This window comes from Colossoma macropomum, unplaced genomic scaffold (genome assembly GCF_904425465.1).
Source record: "Colossoma macropomum unplaced genomic scaffold, Colossoma_macropomum, whole genome shotgun sequence".
In the NCBI taxonomy this organism is placed as follows: domain Eukaryota; kingdom Metazoa; phylum Chordata; class Actinopteri; order Characiformes; family Serrasalmidae; genus Colossoma; species Colossoma macropomum.
Genome location: NW_023494801.1, coordinates 16576493 through 16602042, shown reverse-complemented (window position 1 = coordinate 16602042; position 25550 = coordinate 16576493). Strand labels below are relative to the sequence as shown.

At 39.2% G+C, this 25550-nt stretch overlaps 1 protein-coding gene across 2 annotated transcripts in view; it reads left to right on the top strand.

Annotated features, from left to right (window-relative positions):
- The window catches only part of tmem104 (transmembrane protein 104), a 75663-nt gene that overhangs the window by 43030 nt on the left and 7083 nt on the right, over positions 1-25550 (top strand). For both annotated transcript variants that reach the window (XM_036590324.1, XM_036590325.1), the window contains exon 9: positions 11020-11113. In XM_036590324.1, the coding sequence (XP_036446217.1) occupies positions 11020-11113 (94 nt within the window). The remainder of the gene's footprint in view (positions 1-11019; positions 11114-25550) is intronic.

The following is a 25550-nucleotide window of genomic DNA, read 5'->3' as shown; positions in this document are numbered from 1 at the left end:
ATCTGAGGACAATTTGTTAAACTTTTGGTGCTGGGTTGTGGCACAGTCACCTCTAAAACTTGCCCCAAATACCCTTAGTCCATGCTCTTTAAACATCTGTAGTACTGTCAGTAGAACAAGCAAAACAAGCTAGCTAACAAAGCGCTATTATTAGATAACAGGACTGGTTTTCCCTCGCAAGAGGTAATTTTTTTTTTTCTTTCACATAATATGTTTGTAGCACACATCTACATGCTTAACTGGAGTTTTTCACTTGACTTTTCAGACATGGTAAATTATGTTACAGTCAGGGGCTAACAACAGACTTCAGGCATTGGATTGGTTAAGAAATTTCTCTCTGAGTTTCATCTCACCCTAATAAGTCTTCATTTCTACCTATTAGTGATGCAACAAAATGAAAATTCGTGGCTAAAACAGAAACAGTAATTCAGGACATGCTGGGCCAAAAACCAAAAAAAAACTGAAAAACAATAAAAAGTTTACATAAAATAAGCTTTTCAAAATTTTTAATGGGATGTAGGTTGCAGTATGTGAAAAGTTACAACACCGTAATATTTCATGTTTTCAAGTGGTATCAGACCTGTAGTGAAGAAGTCCTTGAGTGTTGTACCCCCTTTTCATGTTAGGTATGGACAGTGGTTTCTTGTCTAATGTCCCTCATACATTTTCACTGTTGCTACACTGTGTGTCTATACTGAACAGTGCAGTGTAGCAAAGGAAAAACAGCATTTTATATTCATTTTATTTTATTGGCATTCAATATTGTTTCTAAAGTCTTATATATTTTGTTGTGGGTCCTTTTTTCTGTCTGAATGTTCAGCCTTTTTTCTCTTTCAGCTGAAAACTGAAAGTGCTACTTTTTACCGTTTTCAGACAAAAAACCCTGTGTAACTGAAATTTTGATGCATCTCTTTACCTACATTTAGCCCAAAATTTCTCATGATCGTCCCCAGACAGTCACATTATGAGATCACTCTAGCCCTGAGACACTACTGCTAACCACTACTGCCGACTTAACTTTTAAAGCCCACTAGACTTCTTTACTGCTTACATACATCACTTTAGCTTGTTCCAAAAACAGTTATTCTTAAGTTTAATTGCAATGCCTAATTAATGAGGAGAACCATCGTTGAGTTAATGAATCAAATGTTTTGCCTGATCTGGTGTATATGCATCACATGAAATAACTGCGTGAAACCTACATTGATCTTGCTGCCTTTGACTTCTGTCATTGTAGTCAGCAGACATAAACCATAATGTATAAAAAAAAGAATTGTCATTGAATTGCCCCAATATTTGTGGAAGACATTGCATGAGTGTATTGTGACCAATGTGATTAGCAAGATCTCTGACAGTGAACACTGGCTATTTTACCTGCTCTTGGCTTTGCATTGCATCACCCTAACGTGCCTTTTCTTTTCCAACATTAAAGGCAAAGATCAATGCATGAGAGCAAAGAAAAACACTTTTTTTTTCCTGTAACTTCATGTTTCACTACATGCTAACACCTCAGGGTCCAGTGAGAGACTGTTGGGCCATACCAGTCAGCATACGCATGAACGTCCTGTCAGACTGACTCGCCCACTGACAGAACCAGTGACCTGTCCAGACACGTCTGGTCCACCTGACTGACTTTCTGGAGCATCCTCCCTTAAAGGAGAATTTTACTAAAGGAAAAAAAGATGTTGTTAAAGGAAAAAAAACATACAGCATCAATCAAGTGTTGTCGATGCTGAGAATAAGTTGAACTCACAAGTGTCTGATCGCTGTCCAATATGTTGGGACACAAGCAGCTGATATTGCCTCAAGTTTAGCAAAAACCTTGAGCTTTTAAAGGGAAGTATGTCAATCAAAAACAATGTTTTGATTAAATATTCTTTTGTGCTGTTTTGTGCAACATGGTACAAAGTACAGAAATATGATTACTTTCTCCTGTGGTGTGGGAGCGTAACACATTCCAGTATATGGCGTTATTGCATTACTGGCTTACTGCATTACATTACTTATTTCTTACTCGCAGTGCATTTAAATCATTGCATATGCCATCTGCGACAGCTGACAGTGTGATTTTGATAGGAAATGGGCTGATGTGAGCTTGGGAAGGGATGTAAAACTAATTTTTACCAAGTTTTACATTTTATTCCTAAAGATTTTGTTTTAAGACGGCTGTTTTGGAACTGTTTCTATGTGCTATGTTTTTTTTATACGGCATTTGCTGTTCATAATTTTAATCAGCATGCCTGGCTGTGTCTTGTTTAAACGCAGGGATAATCACAGGCCTTTTAAATGGTGAGGGTTTTCAAGTAAGTGACTGTTTTTTCATAAATAAAGTGCTGGAAGGACTTCCTTTCCTTTGTACTTTCCAGTTGGTACAGGTATGGGTTTAAGAGAGTAAATTGGAAGCTAAGTTATGGGTAGTGAGAGTATTTTTTCCAGAAAATTATAAGTAATCACATTAGTTTAAGAGAAGTAATTAGCAATGTGTGATGTATTACCCTTTTTTGAGGAATTGTTCAGTAGTTGTTGTTTAGTAGCTCAGCTGATCATAAGTTAAATAGCATGTGCCCAAAACACTAAATCACTGTCAGTATAAAATATTAATTTAAATGCTATTAATTTAAAATGCAGATATCAAGTAGCAAGTGTAGTGAAAAAGCTTATCCTTACTGGAACTATTCTCACTGAAGTCCACTTACAGCCCCTTATTAATGCTCTGGACTTTGGGTTAAGTGGGGTTATGGCCTGAATGAAGCTGACCACAAGGCTCAAAGCTGCCGATGAATGGAAGGCTTTAGATCAGACTGGTCACATTAATGACTAAGAGGCTTCTGCTTCCAGTTGATAAGCACTCATTTGGTTCTAGCGCACACATGCACTCCCTATCATGAAGGTTTGACTTGAAAATTTTTGACTTTTGATTATTTGAGCAGTGGTTACGTTTCTGTTGGATTTCTGATGTAGCACTTGTCTATGCATGACCTCTGCATTTTTAAAAAATTGCTCACTTCATTTCACATAAGTGTTTTACTGCCTTCTGCACTGCTAAAAATTGCTATATTTCTTGGTCAGTGTAAATGTCTAAATTTGTGTCAGAAAGTCATCTCTGAACCTAAATTTTGCATTTACTGCTTTCATTTCTTTGAAGGAGGGGAAACAGACTGTTGTGTGTCTTTTTTTCCTATTATAATGCATCCCATTTATTCATTAATTTAGCTTTTTAATTATGGCCACTGACAACAGCATGTTCAGGAGGTGAATGACGCTTTAGGCAGGCCCACTTTCATCTTAACAAACCAGCTGAGCAACAGACTGCACAGTGCTGCCCTCAGGTTTTATCCCTCCCCTCTGCCCTCTAACCTGGCACTTTGTTTTTTTTTCTTCTCCTTACTGGGCCTTTCTGCCCATTTCATCTTTCCTTTGACGTCCTTTTTTTAAACCAAAGCGGCTTTCTTTGCTTGTTTGTATATACCGCATAGGTACTATTTGAAATTGATTAGTTTACATGAGGAGTTGGGGTAATGGAATTATTACCAGTGGGTCTAAGTGATTTTAATCTTGCGTGAGTCTGCCAAGTCAGTTATTTTTACAGACTGTAAGCTTCTATGTCAGTAACGATTTTTATGGCTTCCGTTAACTACTAAATATTCCGTCATATTCTGTAGAGGATTTTTTGTGCTTTCGTAAAGTATAGAGGCACTCAAAGAAACATTTACTTGTGTTCTCTGTGGCCGAAATGAAGCCGATATGTATTGTCCTACCTGAAGTGAAGTAATCCAAAGATAAACACGTCTAAAATGAAAGACAAAAAGTTTTTTGCAGTGTTGTTGACTGTGAGCTGAAATTCCAAGCGAATGACGAGGGCTAAAAGGTTAATGGTTTTTATTGCAAAATTGCAATTTGAAAGACTGCAATTTTCAAATCACAAGAGCTGTCATTTTTATTATAGCCTCTGTTTATCAACAGCATTGTCTAAGCAAGTTTTAAAAGGGGAGATATAACATAGCTTGTGAATCATCTGTGAATGGCTTGTAAACCACCTGTAGGTCAGTCAGAAGCAACTCAACTCCCATGTGCCGTGTACATGACAACACAACCACAACTGACTGGCAGTCTAGCATACTGTGTTCCGTGCTTAAGCCTCAAGCTGGAAGAAGTGGATATGTTGGTCTTCTTGGCCAAGAAAACAGGTCTGTGCTCTGGTTTCATAAAACACTTTAGTTAAGGCTGTTGCATAAACTCCCTCAGATGTTTCTGTTATATACAGGAAATGCTAAGGAGTTTACTGCAGTGACTGATGACTGATGTGTAATAAAATCCCATTGCATCCATGACTGCGTTCTCTCACTAACGGGACTTGGTATGAGCAGCTAACCTAGCTTAATTCTGAAACTAACTTACTCTTCTAAAATCAGTGTTGATAACTAATTACTCTGGCCAAGCGGAAAAATGGACTGCTTGGTTTAACCGACTGGCAAAGAGCGACTTGGTGGACACCCTAGTACACATAGAAGGCGTGAACGAGAAAAATATCTCCCAGTATGGGCTGGAAACTCGACTGGAAAGATTTTATTTTTTGTTTGGATTTTATTTGTTTAGATTATTTGTTTATTTATTTTGTATGGCTAATGTAATTAAATATGAATGAAAAAAGAGCAGTTCTTTACCACTTGATTCACCTACCAAAGCAGGTGGATTTTACCAAGTTAAACCATGAAGCTTATCAGTCTCTATGGCTAGAGCAGAGCTAAGTAAAGCTACTAACATATTCTTACATCCTAAAATAAAATATCTTCTAACAAAGATATATTTTGGATCATTAAATGGCTTCTAACAACCTTTAATATTTAGAAAAAAAAATTAAGTTTATGACTGCTGCTGACTTACAAGAGGCCGGGTAGACTAGCACCCAGTCTGAGCATGTATCCATATATTTTATCTGTATATTTAGTGTACTTTTAACTTATTTTGTAGACATGATCTCCTTCAGCAGATAGTCATACAATCTAAAGCTTGCATGCATGTTTTGCGTGTTTGCTTGTTCTGTAATATGGGAGCCTCTCTATCATGAAGAACTTGCACAGGTATATTCTCTGCTTTAAACATTGCGTCGGTTTAGGCAGGTGTTTAAGGTAAATGACATTACAATTAAATGTTTTATACAGCTAAATGTGTTGCATGTGGAATATTTTTGTGTGATGGCAGTATGTAAATTGAGTGGCTGCTCCCATCTCCAATTTATACAGAGATTACTCTACCTTACTTCTCTGTGTAAAGCAAATCCCATCTGAGTAGTTCAGTGAAAGCCTGAGTGCAGTAGGCTCTTTCCTTTCCTTAAGGTTGAGATGGTTGCTTATATTTTAACCGACGACTACTGATAACCTGAGCTACTATTATCATTCCTGTGGATTCCTGTATTGTTTGTTTCATCTGCAAAAGCTTACATGACCGTATTGATGATTTCATTTTCAAAGGTTTTTTTTAATTTTTTTTTTTTTAAACAAGCAATGTCACATGTAGTTACTGTCCTGCCATGTCAAAACTGGACCAGCTGCAGGCTGACTTTTCTTTCTCTTCTTTTATCCTCCTTTGCCACACACCACATTCTAGCTGTTGTTCTCCAACTGTGGTTGTCACGACTTCTTTATGCCGCTCCATCTCCCTCGTCAGTCACAGCAGAACCTTAAGAGCACATCACCAGGTCCCACCCAGTCCTCAGTGTTTTCTCACTTTTAGGGAGAGAGCAATGTTGACGGTGAAGGACACTACACGGCTTGTTTGATTACTGGTCATTCTGTATCACTCTTCTTGCAGTCTTCCTCAGTATTCATTAAGTCATATTTCTGTCCTCGATGCATAGTAATAACCTGTCACAGCTGATAGATGGCTTAGACATAGTAAAGTGGCTGAAGACTGTAGTGGCAAGGTTGAATAACTTTTTGACCCAGTGACTTAGATTAAAGAAAACAAATAAGCAGTAACTTTCTTTCCATAGTCTCTGAGAATTCTTTATTCTGGCTGATTGTTGCTCTTGCATTTATTGTGAAGAATCAGTTATCTGTGTTTATCTGTGTTAAGTATTTATCCTTTCTGTTATCCTCTAGTTAACTGATAATGTTGCAGAGTGACTGATTCCTCTTGGGAATCCTGTTTAAAATCTGTTCAGGGCAAAGATTAGACAAATGGTTTGGGACTATGGGACAGAGTGGATTGGGAATATAATCCCCATTTGCTGGTGCTTTGGTGGATGGATTACAGTCAGGCATTCTGTACCACCACATGGTCTACATGGCAGAGAGAAATTTTAGTTCGCATCTGTTAATCTGTCCATGGACCTTTTGTTTTCTAATGCTTTCATCACTTTACTTAAACGCAAACAACCTGGAAACCCAGAGAAACTTAACACAGTCATGACTGTGTGATATTTTGTTATGTAATTTTGACCTCATGTTTGCATGTGGGTCTCAATAAGACTGAATACTAGGGCAGAGCAGGATGCACAGCTCGATTAATCACCTTCATATTTCAAAAAGGTGCATCAGCAAGAAACTAGCAGCAAGTTCACACCACCTACAGTACCTGGTAGAATTCTCTGCTTTGCTGACATTACAGACTCTTTCCTCCCCCATCAATATGAGGTCATGGGTTGAAAATGTTTGAAAGTCCCTGATGTAGCCTTTTTCTAAGTACAGACCAGGGGCCAAGGTTTGCCTCTTGGGACCGATTGTTTAACTAGACCAGATGTCAGATATGGTGCTGCTTCAAGCAAGGTTTTGTGGTGCTTCAGACCACCACTGGCGTGTTGTATTAAAATAAAGTGGGAGCAGCAGAGAGCATTTATCAGTCCACATTTCCTCACAGTTAGTAATGAACAGATGTCTCTATTAACTCCCAGATCAGGATAATAATTTGCCACTTATAAATGATCAAATAAGGTGTATGTAGGCTTTTGAACATGGCTGTTTGTATAAGGCACATGTGTCAGACTCAAGTCCTCGCGGTCCAAAACACTGCAGACTTCAGCGCGCTGCCTCATTAAACACACCTGGTTCAGCTAATCAGCAAGGCCTTTATGATCTGAATTCAGAACAGTGGATGAGGGTAAATGCTAATATCCACAACACTTTGGTCCAGAAGGTCCCCAGTTTGATATGCCTGGTGTAAGGGCACACAAGCTTACTTGCCCTGACTAACACTTGCCTAGCTATTGACTGCAATTCAACAGCACAGTTTCCTTCACCATAAGTCCATTCATTACAAAAATCATGTATTTTTTCATATGTGAAAGTCTTTATTTGAACTTGACAAACTTAAGGCATTTTTCCACTGCACAAAGTCACCAGAAACTTTAACTGTGCTTTTTCCACTAGTCATTGATCAATTACCGAAGGTTCCAGTTTTATCATTTTCGGTGCCTCAAGGTTCTCAAGGTTCTCTGCCTTTGATTACACTTGCAGATGAAGCCAGTGACACTTGGCTTTATGAATGCTAATAGAGATGGCCCCCTAACTAGCTTATGTCACCATAGCAAGCTCTTTACAAAGTAATAATTCCAAAAATAGCAGTCAACACATCAACATCCCATACATTCTGTTAAACGTATCGGTCATGTAATAGAGCTTGGTGACTTTCTTTACCTGGACGAGTAAAGAATTTGCTAAGGTAACATATGCTAGTTAGGATACTAATGCTATTTACGTGTATGCTTCCACAGAAGGATGAGAGTTTTGTTTGTCTCTTTTGACTTGTCTCTGAAAATTAGGTAACTAATTAGCCAGTTTAGATGCTTTAGGCATGTACTATTACAGGAGCATAAAAAGCACAGAAAGACAGTTAAATTAATAATCAAGGTTATTATGGTGCCTCCAGCTGTCGCTCAAACAGATAGAAAATATACTGTAAGTTCTGTTCATTCCTGTTTGGGTTAGTTCTTTTTTTTTTATTTCTGAATGTGCAGCGCGCTTGTTTTCCCTGCCAATATTTATTAACCACCTCATGCCAGGTATTCAGTTACTAAAATCTGTTGCAAATATGGCCAAAAATAGATGGCAAGGACTCATATCATTTGTGTAATGTGGGAGCAGACATGTACAGCTGTGGCCACAACCTCTGTCCTTGGGAGCTAGCAAGGTGTTTTGGGATCTCATTAGGAATGAGCCTTTTGGAGGAGGAGGGTCACATGTAGATCCACCATACTGATTCTGCAGCTCCTGAGACTGTGCCCTCGCCACACTGGGACAGGCTGCGAGAGAGATTATAGACACAGGAGCACTTTCTAGGTCATACTATATTGGTGGAGGCGAAACCTGAGGAAAGGAGACCGTGAGCGTGCTTATTTTTCACTCATACGCGTTTGAACGGATCTGATTCAGTCTGCTGCTTTTGTTCTTCTGTAATTGGATCTGCTCCATTCTTCAGCTTTACGTTTAGATTCAGAAAAAAAGTTCAGTAAGGAGTCAGGCTCAGTTCCCTCATCAGACTGGTCACCTGTACAGTTTTTTAACTCTCACCGGCCTCTTATTGGGTTCCATTCAGCTGTGCAGTTGTGATAGCCTCAGCAGTTCTGGGACTGTTATCTAATATTGAGGCACCAAATGGCTGATGTTTTTTAGAAAGTCATTGGCGTCAAAAGTGAAATGCACATATTCATCAAGAGCACAGCTCCACAGGAGCAGAGTGATCTTCTGGCCTGGAGGGGGCACTTTTTTCTTCTCCATGAACAAGATTTGCTTTTCAGTTCAGCTGTATTTACATATATCCTGAAACGTAAGCGTTTCACTAAAATAAAGCAGCGTATGAAGGCGCTCTGTACAGTGGCACTGGCTAGAGTGCGAAATGAAGAGTTCGCTGGAAAGACCTGCACTCTCTATTAAATGAATAAATGCATCTGAATCTGAGCTGGAAATCATAAAAGGTGAAGTCAGAGTCACTGAGGTGGTTTTCTTTCGTCTTCCTACCAAACTTTAAAGATTTATTGAGCTCTTTGTTCTGTGTAAGAGTGTGGAGAGTAGCACCCATCAGAAATAAGAGACTGAGGTGCTGTTTAAAAAGACAAGCATATTGCCTCGCTCTGCCTCTCAGTTTCTCTCTGTCATACCTCAGTTTTTTCTTTCTTCTTCTGTTTTCTCTCCATCTCTGATATTCTTTCATTCTCTCGTCTTTCTCTCTCGCTTGCTCGCTCGCTCTGTCTCTCGCTCTATTTCTGTCTTTCTTGCTCATTTTCTCTCTTGTTCTGTCTCTCACGATCCCTCACTCTTTTTCCCCTCATATTGTCTCTCTCTCACTCTCTCTCTCTATCTCTCTTTTCTCTCTCTCTCCCTTTCTATCTCTTGTTCTTCTCTCATGCTCCCTCATTCTTTTTCCCCTTACATTCTCTCTCTGTCTCTTTTCATTCTGTAGATCTGTCTATCTGTCTATCTTGTTCTTTCTCCATCCTCTCTCCATCCTTTATCATTCTCTTGCTCTTGTGCTGTCTTGCTTTCCATTCTTTTTTTCTTTTCTGTCTTTTGTTCTCTCATGTTCCCTCACTCTTTTTTCCTTATACTCTCTGACAATCTGTTTTTTCATTCTGTCTATCAGTCTGTTTGTCTGTCTTGTTCTCTTTCTCCATCCTCTCTTCGTCTCTATCATTCTTTTACTCTTGTTTTTCTTTCCCTCTTTCTCCTTTTATGTCTTCTATTCAGTCTCTTTAATGCTCCCTCACTCCTTTTTCCCCCTCATACTTTCACTCTCATTATCTCTTTCTCATTCTTGTGTATCATTCTCTCACTTTCTGTCTGTCTTTCTCTTTCTTTCTCTGTCATTCTGTCGCTCACTCTCTGTCTCTTTCTCTTGCTTGTTCTCTCTGTATCATTCTGCCTCTCTTGCATTCTCTCTTTGTATCAGTCTCTCTTTGTATCATTCTCTCTCTCTCTCTTTTTCTTTCTGTCTTTCTTTCTTTCTTTCTTTCTTTCTCTCTCTCTCTCTCTCTCTGTCTCTCTCACACTGCCAGATCTGAGTCACCCTTCTCTACATGGCTCTGAGCCTCCCCTGTCCCTCCTGCCCTCTCTGTCTGGCCCTCTCTCTCCCTCTCGTTCATGCCAGCCTTCCTTCCTGTCCTGCTTCCCTGGCACAGGTGTTATGCCATGGGTGCCAGTGTCACGCCATCCCTGCTTCCCTCGATACCAGCCCAGCACCACATGGCCCTAGCTTGACTGTTGTATTGCCTTTTTCTCTCTCTCTTTCACGCACACTCTCTCTCTTTTCCCCTGGCAGGCCTAAAACAGCTCTTGTCAAGTTTCCGGAATTTTCTGCCAGACCTGTTTTCAAATCGGAAAATGCGACATATGTGATAAGCCGTGTTGTTGATGAGGCGCCATAGCACCTCATTTACCTGTTGGAGAAATGGAGCTCAGGCTGGAGTTGTTAGCCTAGAGGCTCCCGTATATAGACAGATAAACAGGGTAGCCTTAATTGAGGTGGGGTGTTTTTCAGTATTGTGTGATCTATTGATTGATACAGTGTTCATTACAGGTATTTTTTTTTTCTTTTTTTGATTTAAATATATACCAAGCAACAGAGAATTTTCCCATTGGTTTAAAAGATGACGTGATGTAGTCTATCCAGAAAGGCCTGCCCTAATAGCCGTAGGAGATGAAGAAAAGATAGATTGATGAACAAGGAGCCTGTGTTGATTGGTGGTTTTGATTGGAGGCTTCATTCAGACATGAGGCAATCAAGAGTCTGCCTTTAGAGTATTCTTGATCTTGACTGTAACGGTCAGGGTCATATGTAGCAAGTATATGACCGCCGCATTTATCCAGGCTGAAAAGCTTGTCGTATTGTGTTGCTTTTTCAGTTCGATTCTAGTGTTGTTTTTTTGTTGTTTTGTTGTTGTTGTTTTTTGTTTCACTAAGTCTGTAACTTGGGTTTAATCAAGTGAAATAATTTATCTGGTCTTTCTGGTCTTGTTGAAATGACCAGTACAAGGTGATGTACAAAGAGTTGTCTTGTGGCACTGATGTGTTCTTTTTGTTATTGCAGGCGGTCTTCACGCTGCTGTTAGGACCTTTCACATTCTTCAATGCACAAAAGACCAAATATCTGCAGATCCTCACCTCGCTCATGAGATGGATTGGTAAGTTTACACTGCACTGAGAGATTCTGTTAAAAACTATATTAATGTAACTCTTTTCTTTGTGAATAAAATATACATGACAATAATAATATATTATCCTGTCATGACCTTCAGAATATGTTTTTAAAAAATGGAACAAAATTAGGAAATAAGGATGAAAATACAAAGAAAAATACAGTACTGTGCAATTTCCGGTCAAAACAACTGTTAGATAGATTAATTTGTTCATTTTAGTGTTAGCAAAAAAAGCAGGAAAAAAACTGTCTAACACCTTTTTTTCCCATGTTTCGAAAAACTAATTGCTGAATGCATTACATTTCATGGTCAAGAACCAAACTGTATTAAGAACCTATTTGCTAAAGAGGTTCTTCTTTGGTACTCTTGCATATTTTGTTTTAAACATTCAGAAGTTCATTTTCCCTGTTTTTTCCTCCTAAATTGTCTTTGCCACTTTGGCCAGTTAACATTTTTCCTTCTGTGAAGTAACCTGCCAGTTGAAGGTGCTTACATTTAGTCACTTTTATTCTTACTCCCTCTTCTTAACGAGGGGCTGCGGTGCAGTCTTTGTCCTCAGCATCACTCGTACATCCTTGTCCATGTCTCTGCCTCCATCTCCTCTCATCCTTCAGCCTGACATCCCTGACAGCCCATCTCAGGCCTGATTGGACCGTCACTCACCAAGTGATGCTGCCAAAATAAACGTCTTCAACCGCCGCTCAAAGTATGGCAGCACTAAATCATGGCTCCCATGTGTGCACATGTAAATGTAAACATAGAACATGGATGAGAAAATTTAACCTGATGCAAGAAACCCCTCATAGGTCATTCTTTAGCTTCATGGTTTTCCCTGCTATTCGTCTGGCTCTGGCTTCCCCTCCCTGCCTTCCCCTTCCTTTGCCTCTGCCTATGATTGATTCTCCATGTCACAATGGCAGCCCTTAGTGCTGCACAAGCTAATGATTCAAAATGGCTGCTGCAACAACGCTCCTTTCTCGGCCGCACCACCGAGACAGGCTGTGCAGCTGCCTTGGATGGATCGCCAGCCTTTAGACCTCTTGGGGAACAAGAACCAGGGGGATAAAGTGGCTGTCGTTGCCATAGGTTTTAGATAACACTTAAAATTTGCTTTCAGAGGAGTACAGACTTCATGCAGCATTAATGAGTAATCAAATATTTATCTTATGTATGCATGTGGAAGAATGTAAAGACCAATTAGAGATATCTAGTGGTCATCTGATTACACCCTTATTGCATACCTAGCTGCTAATGTTGTAAACAATTGATTTGTCCTTTGTCATTGTGAGGTTACTGTTCTTGAGGGTAGGAGAGCTCTTGTAAGATTATTTTTTGTCTTTCCTCCCACTCTCAAGCATCAAGGGGATTCCATTTTATTGTCTCTAAAAGAAAATGTCTTAACCACATTCCAATACAGGAGTTTGATCATACAGTGCATAAAATAAAGGCACCAAAAAGGTTCCTTGAGTGTCATCGTAGAACTCCCGAAAGAACTTTTCAGTGAATGGTTTCTGTGAAGAACCACTTTAGACCTCTTGTATAAAGTTTACCTGTTTAAGGCTGACACAAAACATGGCTATTTATGTCATTTAATATGCATTTTCTGTTAATAACATGATTTTTCATTGCTGTGGCATTTAATTTGTTTGTAAAGAATATGACCGAACATCCAAAAATTCGTCTTTTTTATTTTGTTTGGTTAGGTTTTTGAACAAGAAATGTATGAATATGAGTATAAGTAACACATCAGTCACAATGTATTGTTACTCTGATTAAGCAAAACAAAAATAATAATATATAATAGTATTATACTACTAAATGCTTGCCAATCAGAATTGTGCTCTAAATGAGAACACACACATTCTGAAAATGAATTAACAGTACATCCAACAATAAAGTAAGGTTTGTACATCTTTGTAAAGTGAGAGGTCGTAGCACACAAAGCTCTGATTCTACACACTGATTTGTTTTATTATGGACGTGCCGTAACTCCTCTGGTGGCAGATTGTGGGCCGTCAAAAAATTCTCAGAATCAATCACCGGCACAATGTTTGGTTCAATAGGGTTAAAGAACCCAATGTGCATTGTTTATACCGGTTAAGATTTTTCCTAGAACTTTTTTCCCAAGCAAACATCCATATAGGAATCTTCACCTTTAATTGGTATAGGTATTGGTATAAATTTAACATAATGTGGACGTTCTTTAAATTTTAAAATTGGTTCTGGTTTTAAGAGTGTAGCACTGTGCTGTTCCTGAAGATGTTCATAGGACTTTAAAGTGTCTAATAATACTTGAGCTGAAAGAAGAATACAAGATTCAAGGATTACAGAAACTAAATAATCTTTCCTCCTGTTGTTTCTCCTGAGCGTGTTTGTGCTCGGTTATCCATCTAAGCTGAACTAAATGAACTTAAGGTTTGTCGTTTATAGCTGTTCCCCTCAAGCACAAGTTGAACTCTTGTGAACTATCTCATGTTTTACAAGTCCAACATTACCATTGACCAGGGGCTCTTTAGATTATGTATGTTTCCACTCTGAAGTCTTGAAAGACACATTAGGGGAGAATGGTTGCCCAGAGTTGAATTTTCTCATTCTGCACAGATAGGGTGTTGCTGCTCAAGATAATGGTCTCTGAATTGCTTGTCACAGTGCTAGCCAGCTTCTTTCTCATTATCTACTGTTGATCATTTGTCTATTGTATTGTTCCTTTAATCATGGAATTTATCAAGGACGGGGGATTTATTGATTAGATAATAGTCATTAAAATGTTACTAATTTAATATTAGATTAGCAAAACATTTTAAACTGTAATAGTGTCTGCCAGGGGAATCATGATAATAGTATGCAAAGTTGGTATCTTATGGTAATAATTTTTGTTCAGTAATATTTAAGTGTGCATTGTAGAAGATGGCAATATGTGTGCAGTCCTTTTGAACCATGTGCTACCACCAGGAGGGTCTTTCGCTTTACTTGCAAAAAGCAGAGGGGGTCTCTAATTCATTTCATTTAATGAATCTACTAATTAAACTATTTATGCTCTGCCCACAAATGCATTCTTTCATAACAACTGTTGCAAGGTTGGATGAGCTTAACAGGATGTCAGCACAAATTCCCAAGTATTTGTAATCCCATTTAGCCTATTAAGAGAAATTGTATTCAGTCAAAATACAGAAATTTCAAATAAAATGTATTTTGTAGAGACAGATGTTGTAGTTTTTGTCATTGTTGTTATAATCAGGCTAATGTTAGCATGGTGGCAAATGCATCATTGTATCTGACCTTTTTGCCAATGTTCTATGAAGTTTGTCCAACCTCACTACACTTGCTGTGAAAAAAAATTATTCTTAAGCACCTTTGTTTGTGTTTTGGGATTCTACTGACTTTTCAGGCCAAGCTCTTGGGTACTTACATTTTACTACCCTGTAAGAGTTGGCAGACGCTGGATGTCAAGTACCTTTTACTTCCCTTTTCACCTTTTATGTGGCTTGGGCAGACTGGCTTTTTTCTCTTATGATCCTCTGTGGTCTTAGTCATTACTCACAGCAGACAGCAGGACAGGCTGGAAGCCCCTTGTGTACATCTCCAGTCACCCGTAATGCCCTATAGAAGAGACCATGGCCATGTCCATGTTGGACGAGAAGTGCTAAGTAGGGTGCAGATTTAAAAAGCTCATCGGGGAAGCTACCCTGAATTTAAGCCTTGGTGAGCATGTAGTTGGCCTTGCTGTTCTACTGTGACCTCACCTATTGCCCAGTTAAAAAAAAAACAAAAAAAAACTCCCACCTAAGAACTAGTCACAATCACATTGAAAGTGATATATGTAAATGATCTCTATTCTGGTTGGCTGTCCTGTATTGTGCTGCAGTCAAAAAGCAGTTCATGCTAAAGCTCTCTTTATAACTTCAGTGTAAATGTGCAGAGCTAAACATCTGTAAGTTGAATATATGTAAACATTCTGTTTTTCTTGACATCAAATTACATTGCATAACAAGCCGTAACTTTTGGAGGGTGGATGCTTTTTCTCCAACCATTACCTCTGTCTGCATAATGCATTAAACTTCATCTTTTCCTCTTTAACACCTTTCCTCCAGAGACTTCTCTGTGGAATTTTAAAGACTAATGTTCTCAGACCTCAACACTTATCTTTTGTTGCTATTCTGCAAGACAGTGGCCTTTTTGATTTTGTGAAATAAGTTGTTTATTCAGCAGAAATGCAGTTTGTTTCTTGTATGCGAAGAAGCAGTTCTTTACACGTATTATTGAATGTGTCTCTGCATTGGTCAGGTCCACCTTTGTTCCTCATTGCTGTGCAAAAAGAAGGACAATTACTAGCTCTCAACTGTAGCAGTGAAATATCAAGCGAGGTGGAAGTGAGTAGAGACATGCAGTTTTAATTGATATTGAGTAGTGTGAGTGGAGAGGGACAGGCGAAGGGCTCTTGATTGCTGGGTGGGGATTAATCATTCCTGCTTCCCTGGAGAGAGGTACAGGGCATTGAGAAGGCCATTTATTACTGTTACAGCATGTGGATGCTCAAGGCTTGGAAAACAAAGACTGCAAAAATCAAACACATGGGTCAGGCCTATAACTCTGCATGTCATGAGTCTGTAGTTTCAGCCGTGTGGGGAGAATTTAGTGTACATTAACATAAAAAGTGAGGAGTCTTTCCTCTGTTTATGGCTCTCTGTACCTTTTGCAAACCTCCAGATAAAAATACTGTTGATTAGGGCTGTCGGCTTATTGATTAGGGCTGTCAGCAATTTGTTTCCTGTAGAGGATGTGTTAACTTACATTAAGAAATAATTTGACCGGGTGTATTTAAACGTTTGCATATGACTGTACCTTCTTTTTCAAGAACATAACCTAACATGCAGTAAACACTATTTTCTAAGACAATGCTGTGTGTCCTAAATCCGTTAGTGGGCACACAAATATCAAGCTTCTCCGAATGGTGTAAACCAGTGATTCTCAGTCTCGAGACATAAAATGATTTTCAAAAAATGGACATAGGCTTATTATTATTATTATTATTATTATTTATTTTATTATTTATGTATTTATTTTTAAAAAATAACATATTTTTGACTTTTTCATAAAATCCCACAGGCCATTGATTTTGCATTCTAGGCCAGTGAAATGTGTAAATGAACTCATGTACACACTGAGTTGAGTCTCTTATGTGTATAAACATTAACTGATTATTAGCCTACTACACTGTAGTAGCTGTCTTTTGTGACTTGCCTGAAACATATAGAAGTAATTTTTTCACTGAATTTGACAAATATTAAAATTGTATTTAATTAGTTTTGTTTTAATAATAAGAGCCTTGCTATTGATAACCTCCTAGGAGCTAGGAGATCTATTCAAAGTGCACAGGAAGCCATTCAAAAAGTTTTAGCATTGGTCATGAATGCTAAAGGTCTAGGGATGCAGTACCACATCGCATTGTATTATGCTGTACCATGACTAGTGGCAAGTGTGTTAGCCTGGGACTAACAAACTAGCTTACAACTAGAGCATTGGACTGGGACACTGCAATGCACAGCTTTTTTTTCAAGTGTTGTACTTTTATAATGTTGCGGAGGAAACATTAAAATGAATGGCTGAAATGCCTTACATTAAAATGTTAAAGACATCAGAGTATCCTATAGACTCTAATCATCAGCCCCATAAATGCTATACATAGAAAAACAAAGTTTCTTTGCCTTTTTAAAAATAATTTGATGTGCACTTTAAGCGTTGGTAAAGTTTCAGTCTGACAGTACATATTCAGAAACTAAACTACAAAATCAGCCCATTTTGAATGAATCATGGTTGCGATTTATACATATTTTAAGTATATGTATGTATTATGTATTGCAGTGGAAGATTAATGGGACAAAAGATTAACATCACACTTTTCTTGACTCATGCAAAAATATCTTTGAAGACTTTAAAAGGATCCACACCTCTGAAAGAAGTGAGTGAAAGTTTTTAAGGATTTCAGTCCAAACTTATTAGTTTGGTCCACATTTCAGCCTGGAGTGCTTTTTGAATGAGGCATACTAACAATATTTCAACAGCCTGTATAATTCTAGGGCATAAAGGGAGGCTGGAAAATGGTCAGGTAAAAATAAATTGCGACTGTGGTTTTGGTATATAAAACCACACTAACATTGTAAGTGGACTTAAGTGGAAATAAAATAAAATGCAAGCAAAACGTAGAATATGGCTCCTTTGAGTATTTGCCAGACCTACTCTCACTATTGTGGTCAACATACCATTGACCAGCAGAGTGACTCAGTATAGCTTCAGGGTGCCCTGAAATATAGCTGTGCCTTAATGAATACCTCTAAGCAATGATTCAGCCCAGAGAAATCGAGCCTAAAGGAAAATGTATTAGTCATTCTTATTCAGCAGAGCAGTGTGCTTGCAGTCTCCACTGACTGCTGAGTATTGAAGAGAAATGTGCGTTTGCTTTACACGCTTCAAAAACTGCTTTCTCCTTTCCCTTCGCCTTTAGAACAAATTTGGAGGTGAAATAGCCTTGCCTTTCAATGGTATGGATTCTGCCATAGAAGAGAACCTTTGTGACTACGTGTATAGATGCCCAGAAGGAGGAGTCTTCAATCTTGTACTTTCCTGCTCTGGCTTAGTATTGATGCCTAGTTTCACCCCTTAATGAGTTCCCCTCTAAACTTTGATTTCTTTTAGACAATAAAATGCAGGCTGATTAAGGGGGAAACGTTTAGATGTCTGCAGTGCTGTACAGCTCGATCAATTGCAGCTCAATAGATGGTAACTAAGCCTTTAATCATGGCTGTTGATGTTGATTTCACTGCTGTCTTGTTTCCTGAGCTGTCTTTCCCAGCTTCCTTGTCAGGGATGGTCGGTGGGAGGCAAAGGCTAGAAAAAAATCTAAAAACCCTGTGGAACCAGGTCTCAGGAGCAGTTAGTCAGCTACAAACTTGTCCTTCAGTTATTTTATTTTATCTTCTACAGATAATTACACTGATAGATTTTATCTTCTCATTTATTCTTTGTACAGTCGTTTGTTAGACATGGACTGATTCGCTCCACTAATGGATGGAATTACTTCAGGGACCCCCGGGACAGTCAGATTTAAATACTTATTAAATGGGGTTTTTGTTCATAAAACTGAAGCAATTCACTACAGAAAAATTAGATTCTCCAATAACTGAAAAAACGCTCTGCTGCCTCACACTGTTTCTAACTGTTTGACAGAACAGATATCATTGTTGTCTTAACTGTGGCCAGAGGCACAATTAGGAATTTCTTAAAGGGGCTGGCAACTCTATTGCTAATATTAATCTCAATGATTACAAAGATTTGAGACTTGAAAGGCATTAACCAAAGTTAGATTTGTAAAAAAAATCATGCTAAACAATATTTCAAACTAGAGAAAAGCTAGAAAAACAAGAACAACTCATCTTGGGGAAAAAAAAAACATCCTGATCAGGATTGAGTGGGTGTTTCACAAAGATGTTCGCAAGATGCTTTGACTGAAACTAACTTTGTTATTGCTAGTTTTGCCTCTTGCCTTTAAACACTGCATTTATTGCATGTAGTTCTTCAGTTCTGTCCTTCAGACTAACGGTTTTCTATAATGAAAGACTTGTTATCTGAAACCACATCGAACCTGATGCCACTGGAGCTGCAGGAAGAACAGCGTTAGAGTGATTGCTGCTGTTTACCTTTCCTGACGTCTTCCTCCAGGCAGTGGTCACAAACCTCTGGACCATAACTAGCTGCAAGGCCAGAGCGAGTTTAACTGTCCTGCCACTCTGGAATAATACTCACGTTTAGGCACTATCCCTTTTTCCAGAAGGGTAAGTTGGACTGGAAAGTCGATGAAGTACTTGGCATTTATTGCAGATACTTCACTTATTTAAAAAATAAAATGATAATTAAAAAATGATATTACCAACAAAAAAAAAGAAAAAAGAGAACATTTTGCATTGTGGCAGTGACTACACTTGCCAAGGTAGTAACATAAATTCACTTCAGTACCCATATCCGTAGTTTTTTCTTTGGCTAAAATCTTCAATCCTGGTCGAGTCCCCAGTCAGTTAAGCACAAGTCAAGTCATGAGATATTTAAGTACATGTCTAAGTTGTGGTGTTGCAAGTCAGGTCAACATGTGACTTCCATCTCCATACCCCATGTCTGGTATTTCAGACCACACAGTCATGACTTTGGAGTACCTGTGGCAATGTAAGTAACCCCATGGTAGCAGACTTTTCATCATTTTAAACAAGCTTTTATTTTCTGGCAGAAGTCGGAGTTTGCATCTGTGCGCAATATCAGTGTTCAACTGGGTGTCAGTGCAGTAACCACAGTGGAAGTGTTAGTGACTGTTGCAAGCAGGAATTTGGTCAATCCTGCAAATGCTATTTGCATTTACTAAAGAATAACATTATGTAGCAATGATAGGCAACAAATTATTCAAGAAACATAAGCATTTGTCTTTTGTTAATGTGTGCGTTTGTTAATGTGTGCGGAAAGAACTTACTCCTACTCCTCCAAGCAGTTCAGACATTTTTTGGGAAAACATGATTGAGTGAATCCGATTAACATGTAGTCAAGTTAGTATTTTGTAATAGCTTTGTTGGCATTTTTCTCCCATAGAACGTCAGTCTCTTTGTGTGCAAGCACTGGAAATGAAGCAGCACTCTCCTTAGAGGATTTCTGGTTGTGGTCCATAAATTAAAAAGGCTGGTTTTGTGAATACAGATAAAGACCAGTACTAAACTAAAGACAAAAATCATGCAATTAGCCATATTTGAAATATGGCCATTCTAATAAAAGTGTTGGTGTTTCAGGCATTCCTACCTTCCACCAGTTTATTGCTTGTCAATGAAATCAGGAAGCCCCATCACAAAGAAAATGGCCCCAGATGACTCCATACAGAAGTTTATTGGTCCTTGAAGCTGTAGAAGTGCCCGTTAGCCTCAGCTTAATGTCAGTCTTTTTGTTTGCAAGCGCTGGAAATACAGCAGCACTCTCCTTAGGGGGTTGTTAAAGCATTCTTCACAAGGTCTTTGCGATTTCTGTTTGTGATCCATAAATTAACTGCATGTGGAAGGACTTATGGTAGGTTCATGGACGTGATCTGTAGCCGTTTGACACCAGCTTAATGTACTCGGCACTTACTGCTCTCCACTCAAGCCCTGGCTGCTGGCAGAGATGTTGAACCTACTGTTAAAGAATAGTTAATCATCTTAACTTGTGGTGTCGTGAGGTAGGCGGCTCGATCAAGTTTAAGATTTTTTTCTATGGCTTACAGTTGAATTACAGGAATAATGGTGCTGGGGTTACTGACAGAATTCAACAGGAATGTCAAAGGCTGTGTCCTTCAGAAAAAAACCTTCTGCCTTTGAGCTTCTGCTGTGCCGTAGACAGAAATGCATTGACATTGATTATATCGCCATTTGTGTCATGTTAATTTTACCTACTTGGACCCTGTTTACACTTGGCATTAAAATGCATCCTGTATCTTTGTACATGGAAAAGACATGCGCACCATGTTATTGACAGGAATATGTTTGGGTCTAGTTGCATTATGTCACTTTGTAATCAGATCTGTACACGTAGGTGTAAATTGAGTGCGGCCAGCTTGACTGTCTTCACGGTTTAACATTATGTGGGCTGTTTTTAGGTATCTGCATTCAAGCATTGGCTTACAGACACAAAATTTGAAAAGCCTTCAGTCACCTATGAAGGACAGTACGTAGTTCTTCCTGAACACATGGCTGAAATTTTGAACTGTGCTTCAGTTGTGGGCTCAAAGCAAACCATACATAACTTATCGTCTTTTCTTTCTCTGTATCTTGTAATGCCTGGAGCGCTGTGCAACTGAATTGCAAGATGTTTTATTAAGGAAACACACCAGTGCAGTACTATCCTGATTTAAATATTGCATGATTAAAGACATCTGATAGCTGGGTGCGGAATCTGCGGTGTTTCCCATAGTGTTTTCTTCAGACCAAGTGATAGACCCTTTGTATCCACCTGTGTTGTCTTACGTGCAAACATCCAGAAGGGGGAGCTTTCACTGCTTTCCTCATCAAATCTTGTGTTTTATCATTCCCTGTTTCAGATTTACACCACCATATTTCAGTAAAACCACCCCAGACTAATATTTCAGTTTTGTCAAAGACATAGAACTGTGAGTAGAAGCGAGAAGACTAGAGCTAGACGCTGCTCTTCCAGAACAAACCAGCTTTTCTGTGCTATATGCTGTTATATCAATGATTGAATTCAACTAGTTGAGAAGAAGGATGACCACCAGTTGGTGCTAGTTAGCACCTGTAGCAGTAACAAAGTGACAGTGACATTGTTTAAAAGATGTGCTAAAGCTGAGAGGTAGAACAAGAAGCCTGTTTCTCATTAATGATTTTTACACTGCATAGTTATGTTTTATTGCCCTAACACCCCTAATTCCAACTTGTCAGCTAATTATCAGGCCCATCATGATCCCAACCATGTGCTAGGGCTACTACAAAGCTGAGCTTCACAGTGCAGGTATGCTTCAGCATTAAGACTGGGAAAACACTGGATTGTTGTGCGCTTGCTCTTCGAAAAGTGGTAGTTGTGGAATCTCATTTTTAAAGTCCCATTACCTGTTAAGTAGAGTTGTTTTCCTGAATGAAAGAGACAAGTGCTAAAAGAAAGACAGATGAAAAGCTTATTTTTAGAATTTAATGGAATTAACGCACACTTTCACCATAGTTTTCAGACTTGCGTGGTTGGGAATTAGAATGTGTCTTTTAACTCCCCTTTCACGTCTCTCAGCAGAGCTCCCCTGTGCTGCTCATTAAGATAGAGGCCTACCTAAGCGTAGAACAGCTGCCAGAGTAATCCTTTTAGCTTAGTCCTGGCTGCCTGCCCTATTCGCAATCCTACAGGTCAGTTCTAATCTCCCCAAGGCTTCCCTTTTGTTTCCAATGGAACCTAAGTTGCAGAACATCACCCAATGTCATTCTGCCCCACCAGTGCCACGCCAGGTGAGTTTCATGCTTGAAAACACCACCAACGTTGCTAAAATCCCACTGCGTTGCCCTTCACATTGTTTCTGTTGATGCCTGGGGAATTCTGATGACCCTGTGCTCTCGATACCGGTGTGAGCACTGCTCTGCGGCCGTTTCCTTTTTGCTTTCCCTCTACAGACAGTGGCTGAATTGCTTGCCAGCTTTTGTGTCTGGCTGTCTGGCCCAGAGAGGGGAGAACTTTATGGCACCTAGGGTTAACAGTTCAGACCTGGCCGCCAGCACTGGTGTCAGATACAGACATATCAAGATGAATAAGACTTGAAGACATAAATACCAGTGGCATTTTCTCTGCTTGTCAACAAGCTCGCAGAGGGGAATTCAGGCTGCGTGATGAATCACTTGACCATGTGTACCTAGACAGAATCACATTTCAACCCTAAACAATAGAGCTCTCTGCGCTGAAGGTTAAGTATCCATACAGTGGACTTGCGTGGTGGCATGCCATGTCAGGAGTATTTGGATTAAATGTGCCCTTGATTCTGCGACTCGCTTGCTCTTTAGTCTGCCTCTATTATTACAGCAGTAATAAGTCTCAGCTTTGCTTGTGCTCTGTCAGAGTGTGTGCTCTCTGCTGCTGGAGCAGTTCTTTACTCAGGGTATCCATGGCTGTCTATAGAGCCTGGGTTTAAATATGTATACAGTACTGTGCAAAGTTGACCACCCTTTCATTTATTTAATTTCCAGTCAAAATGGCCATCGAGTTATTTATCAGCATCGAAACATTTAACAGAAAATTACAGTGTTACAATATAAAAGATCTTTAGTATTTAATGTGTCCAACTTTCAGCTTCAGTTCTTTTTGGGAGTCATGCTTGTAGGTTTGTAGGTTTACAATTTGGTGGTCTGCCAGATCTTACATAGTTGTTAGGAGTCCTATAGTCCTGTTTTCTCTGTATCTTGTAATAATTTTTTTTATCATCTTAGACTTTCCCCTTCCTTTTGCAAGTAGATTATTTCATAAATATGTACTTTAGCCATTTTAGATGCACATGAGAAATTTTTGCTTGGCTGCTAAGGTGTGTTTGGGTTTTGCTTGTGCGAGTGTTACCGCTACATCATGGCTCTTTTTGGAAACAGTTTTTGTTGGGAGGACACAGCTGTAACTTGTTGTTTTAGGACTGGAAGAATGGGAGAGTAAAAGTGGCTGTAGGGTGCACATAAGTAAAGAGTAGACAAAAGAAATACTGATAGAGTAATAGAATAACAGAAAGTGGGGTCCTTTGACTTTTATAATCTCACTTTATAAGTTAATAATGTGAATTGCAGTACTGTGTTTTACCATGTTGCCTAAAGGACACAGTCATCATGAAGCTTATACGTGTACTCTTCAGAAGCTTCTGTGGGGGACGTTGTGTTATACGTCTAAACCAAGTCAGGCAGTGGATAATTACATTGCGTCAATATGACGGCATGTCCAGTGGCAAATGGAAAACGCTGCAGCTCTGCACAGGACGTTTAGAGGTTGGTCCCACTGCGGATAACATTATCATGTCGGCTGCGCTCATTTCACTTTCTTCCACTGTCATACTGCATTCTTCTTTTGCGCTGTGTCGATGCGATAAGTGACGGCATTGTGCTGCAAACGCTGGAATCCTGCAGTGAGAGTGGGATATAGTAGACCATGATGTTGAACCACCAATCGCGCACTTGACTCTCTGTCATACATTTTTCTAGAGAACTGAAATTTTGACTCGCCCTAGCGTTGAATATATGTTATTGTGGACATTACATACATATGAACTTAACTCCTTTCTGTGATATTTGCCATTTTGAATGCTGCATATGCCACTCACGTCAGTCAAGTAGAATGGAGGAATTGGGATGGGGCTGGGTGTGCTCCAGTGCCAGTCGAGAATTATGAGGAAGAATCCCTCCTCTTCTGCAAAAACAGCACAGTAGCAGTTGACCGTCATTGTTCAGCCCACTCATAAATAGAATCAGAACTAAAAGATCACTGCTGAACTGTGAAAAAGGAACCACAGTGGTCAGTGGTGAAGCTGATTTCATTATTGTATTTAGAACTATTTTAGTATAGTAGGCAGTAAAAGGTTGAGACAGCTTATATTTAGTTTTTGTCTGAAATTGATGTAGAATACGTTATTTCTGTGGACTAATTACATTTTTATTTTTGTAGACATTTTACATCACAAGTGGCGATCGGGGTCCAAGCACAACGTACAGAGCCAGTAGAATAAGTGGGGTCTCAAAAGGAGAGGTCTTTGGATATAATATGTAACTTGTAGTTGCATTGTTGCATGGTCTCTGTATTTTAGCCTCAGAGTGCACTAGAATTAAAATCACTCAGATTTTCTCATAGGATTGATGCCACTGGACCTCACTACAGAGGACTGGTTTCTGAACTTGTCACCTGTTTCAGGTTTTTATGTCTGAGGTTTTGTGTCTGATATTAACTAACATTTTATGAAAAACTGAGGTGATGGCTGTCCTTTAATTTAAATGTTGTTCATTGCCATGTACGAACACACACATTTTGAGTAGGTCTTTACACTGGTGGTATTCAGATTTACATAAATTCTTTGAAGTCTTTGTGGCTCTTTCTGACCTTAGGAGCTTTTTTCTTAAACCATCACTATAAGAAACAACTATCTAATTAATTTAAAATGAACCAACAGCACCTGAACATTAAAAAAAAAGAATTGACAATTCATTTATTCAGACAGATATTTTCTTGTGGAAGAAATCCTGACCTGTAAAATGCTGCATTTGCCAATTTATGTTCATGCAGTTTTTTTTTCTCTCTGTAACTTTTAGATTAATCCTAAATGGGCTACTGATTCATGTTATTCAAATGGGGGCATTGGCATTTGCCTGTTTCTTGGTGAGAGGGAGGTGGCATGCTCTTCATCTATTTCTACACTTTCTCACCCCTCATGCCGTAACATCGTTCACATTACTCTCATTTCTTTCCAGGGTACATTTTGTCCTCGTAATTGGAGTGAATCATTTTATTCCCCTGACATACATTAAAGTGCTGCAGCAGGAGCACACAGCTCCTGATTAATAGACACAGCACGCATCTCCCAGACACTTTTTTTAAAGCCAGTGAAATGCTTCACCTTTGTCTGCTGCAACCCAAACCTTAAGGACATTTGACATTCATGTAACTGGACAGTCTTTACGCTAATGAGGCCCCCTTGGTCAGAGCTCATGTTGTGGGGACACCTACATGGCATATTCCCTCAGATTAATTACGCATCAGCTTACCTCACCCTCAAACCCACCAGGAAGGACCTAATCCATTTTCCCTGTCAACAATGATGGTTTGCTTCCAATGCTGATTGGGCCCAGATGCATTGCGAGATATCTCCTGCAAGGACAACAAGAGTTCCCGTCCCCTCCCTTGCTAGGCA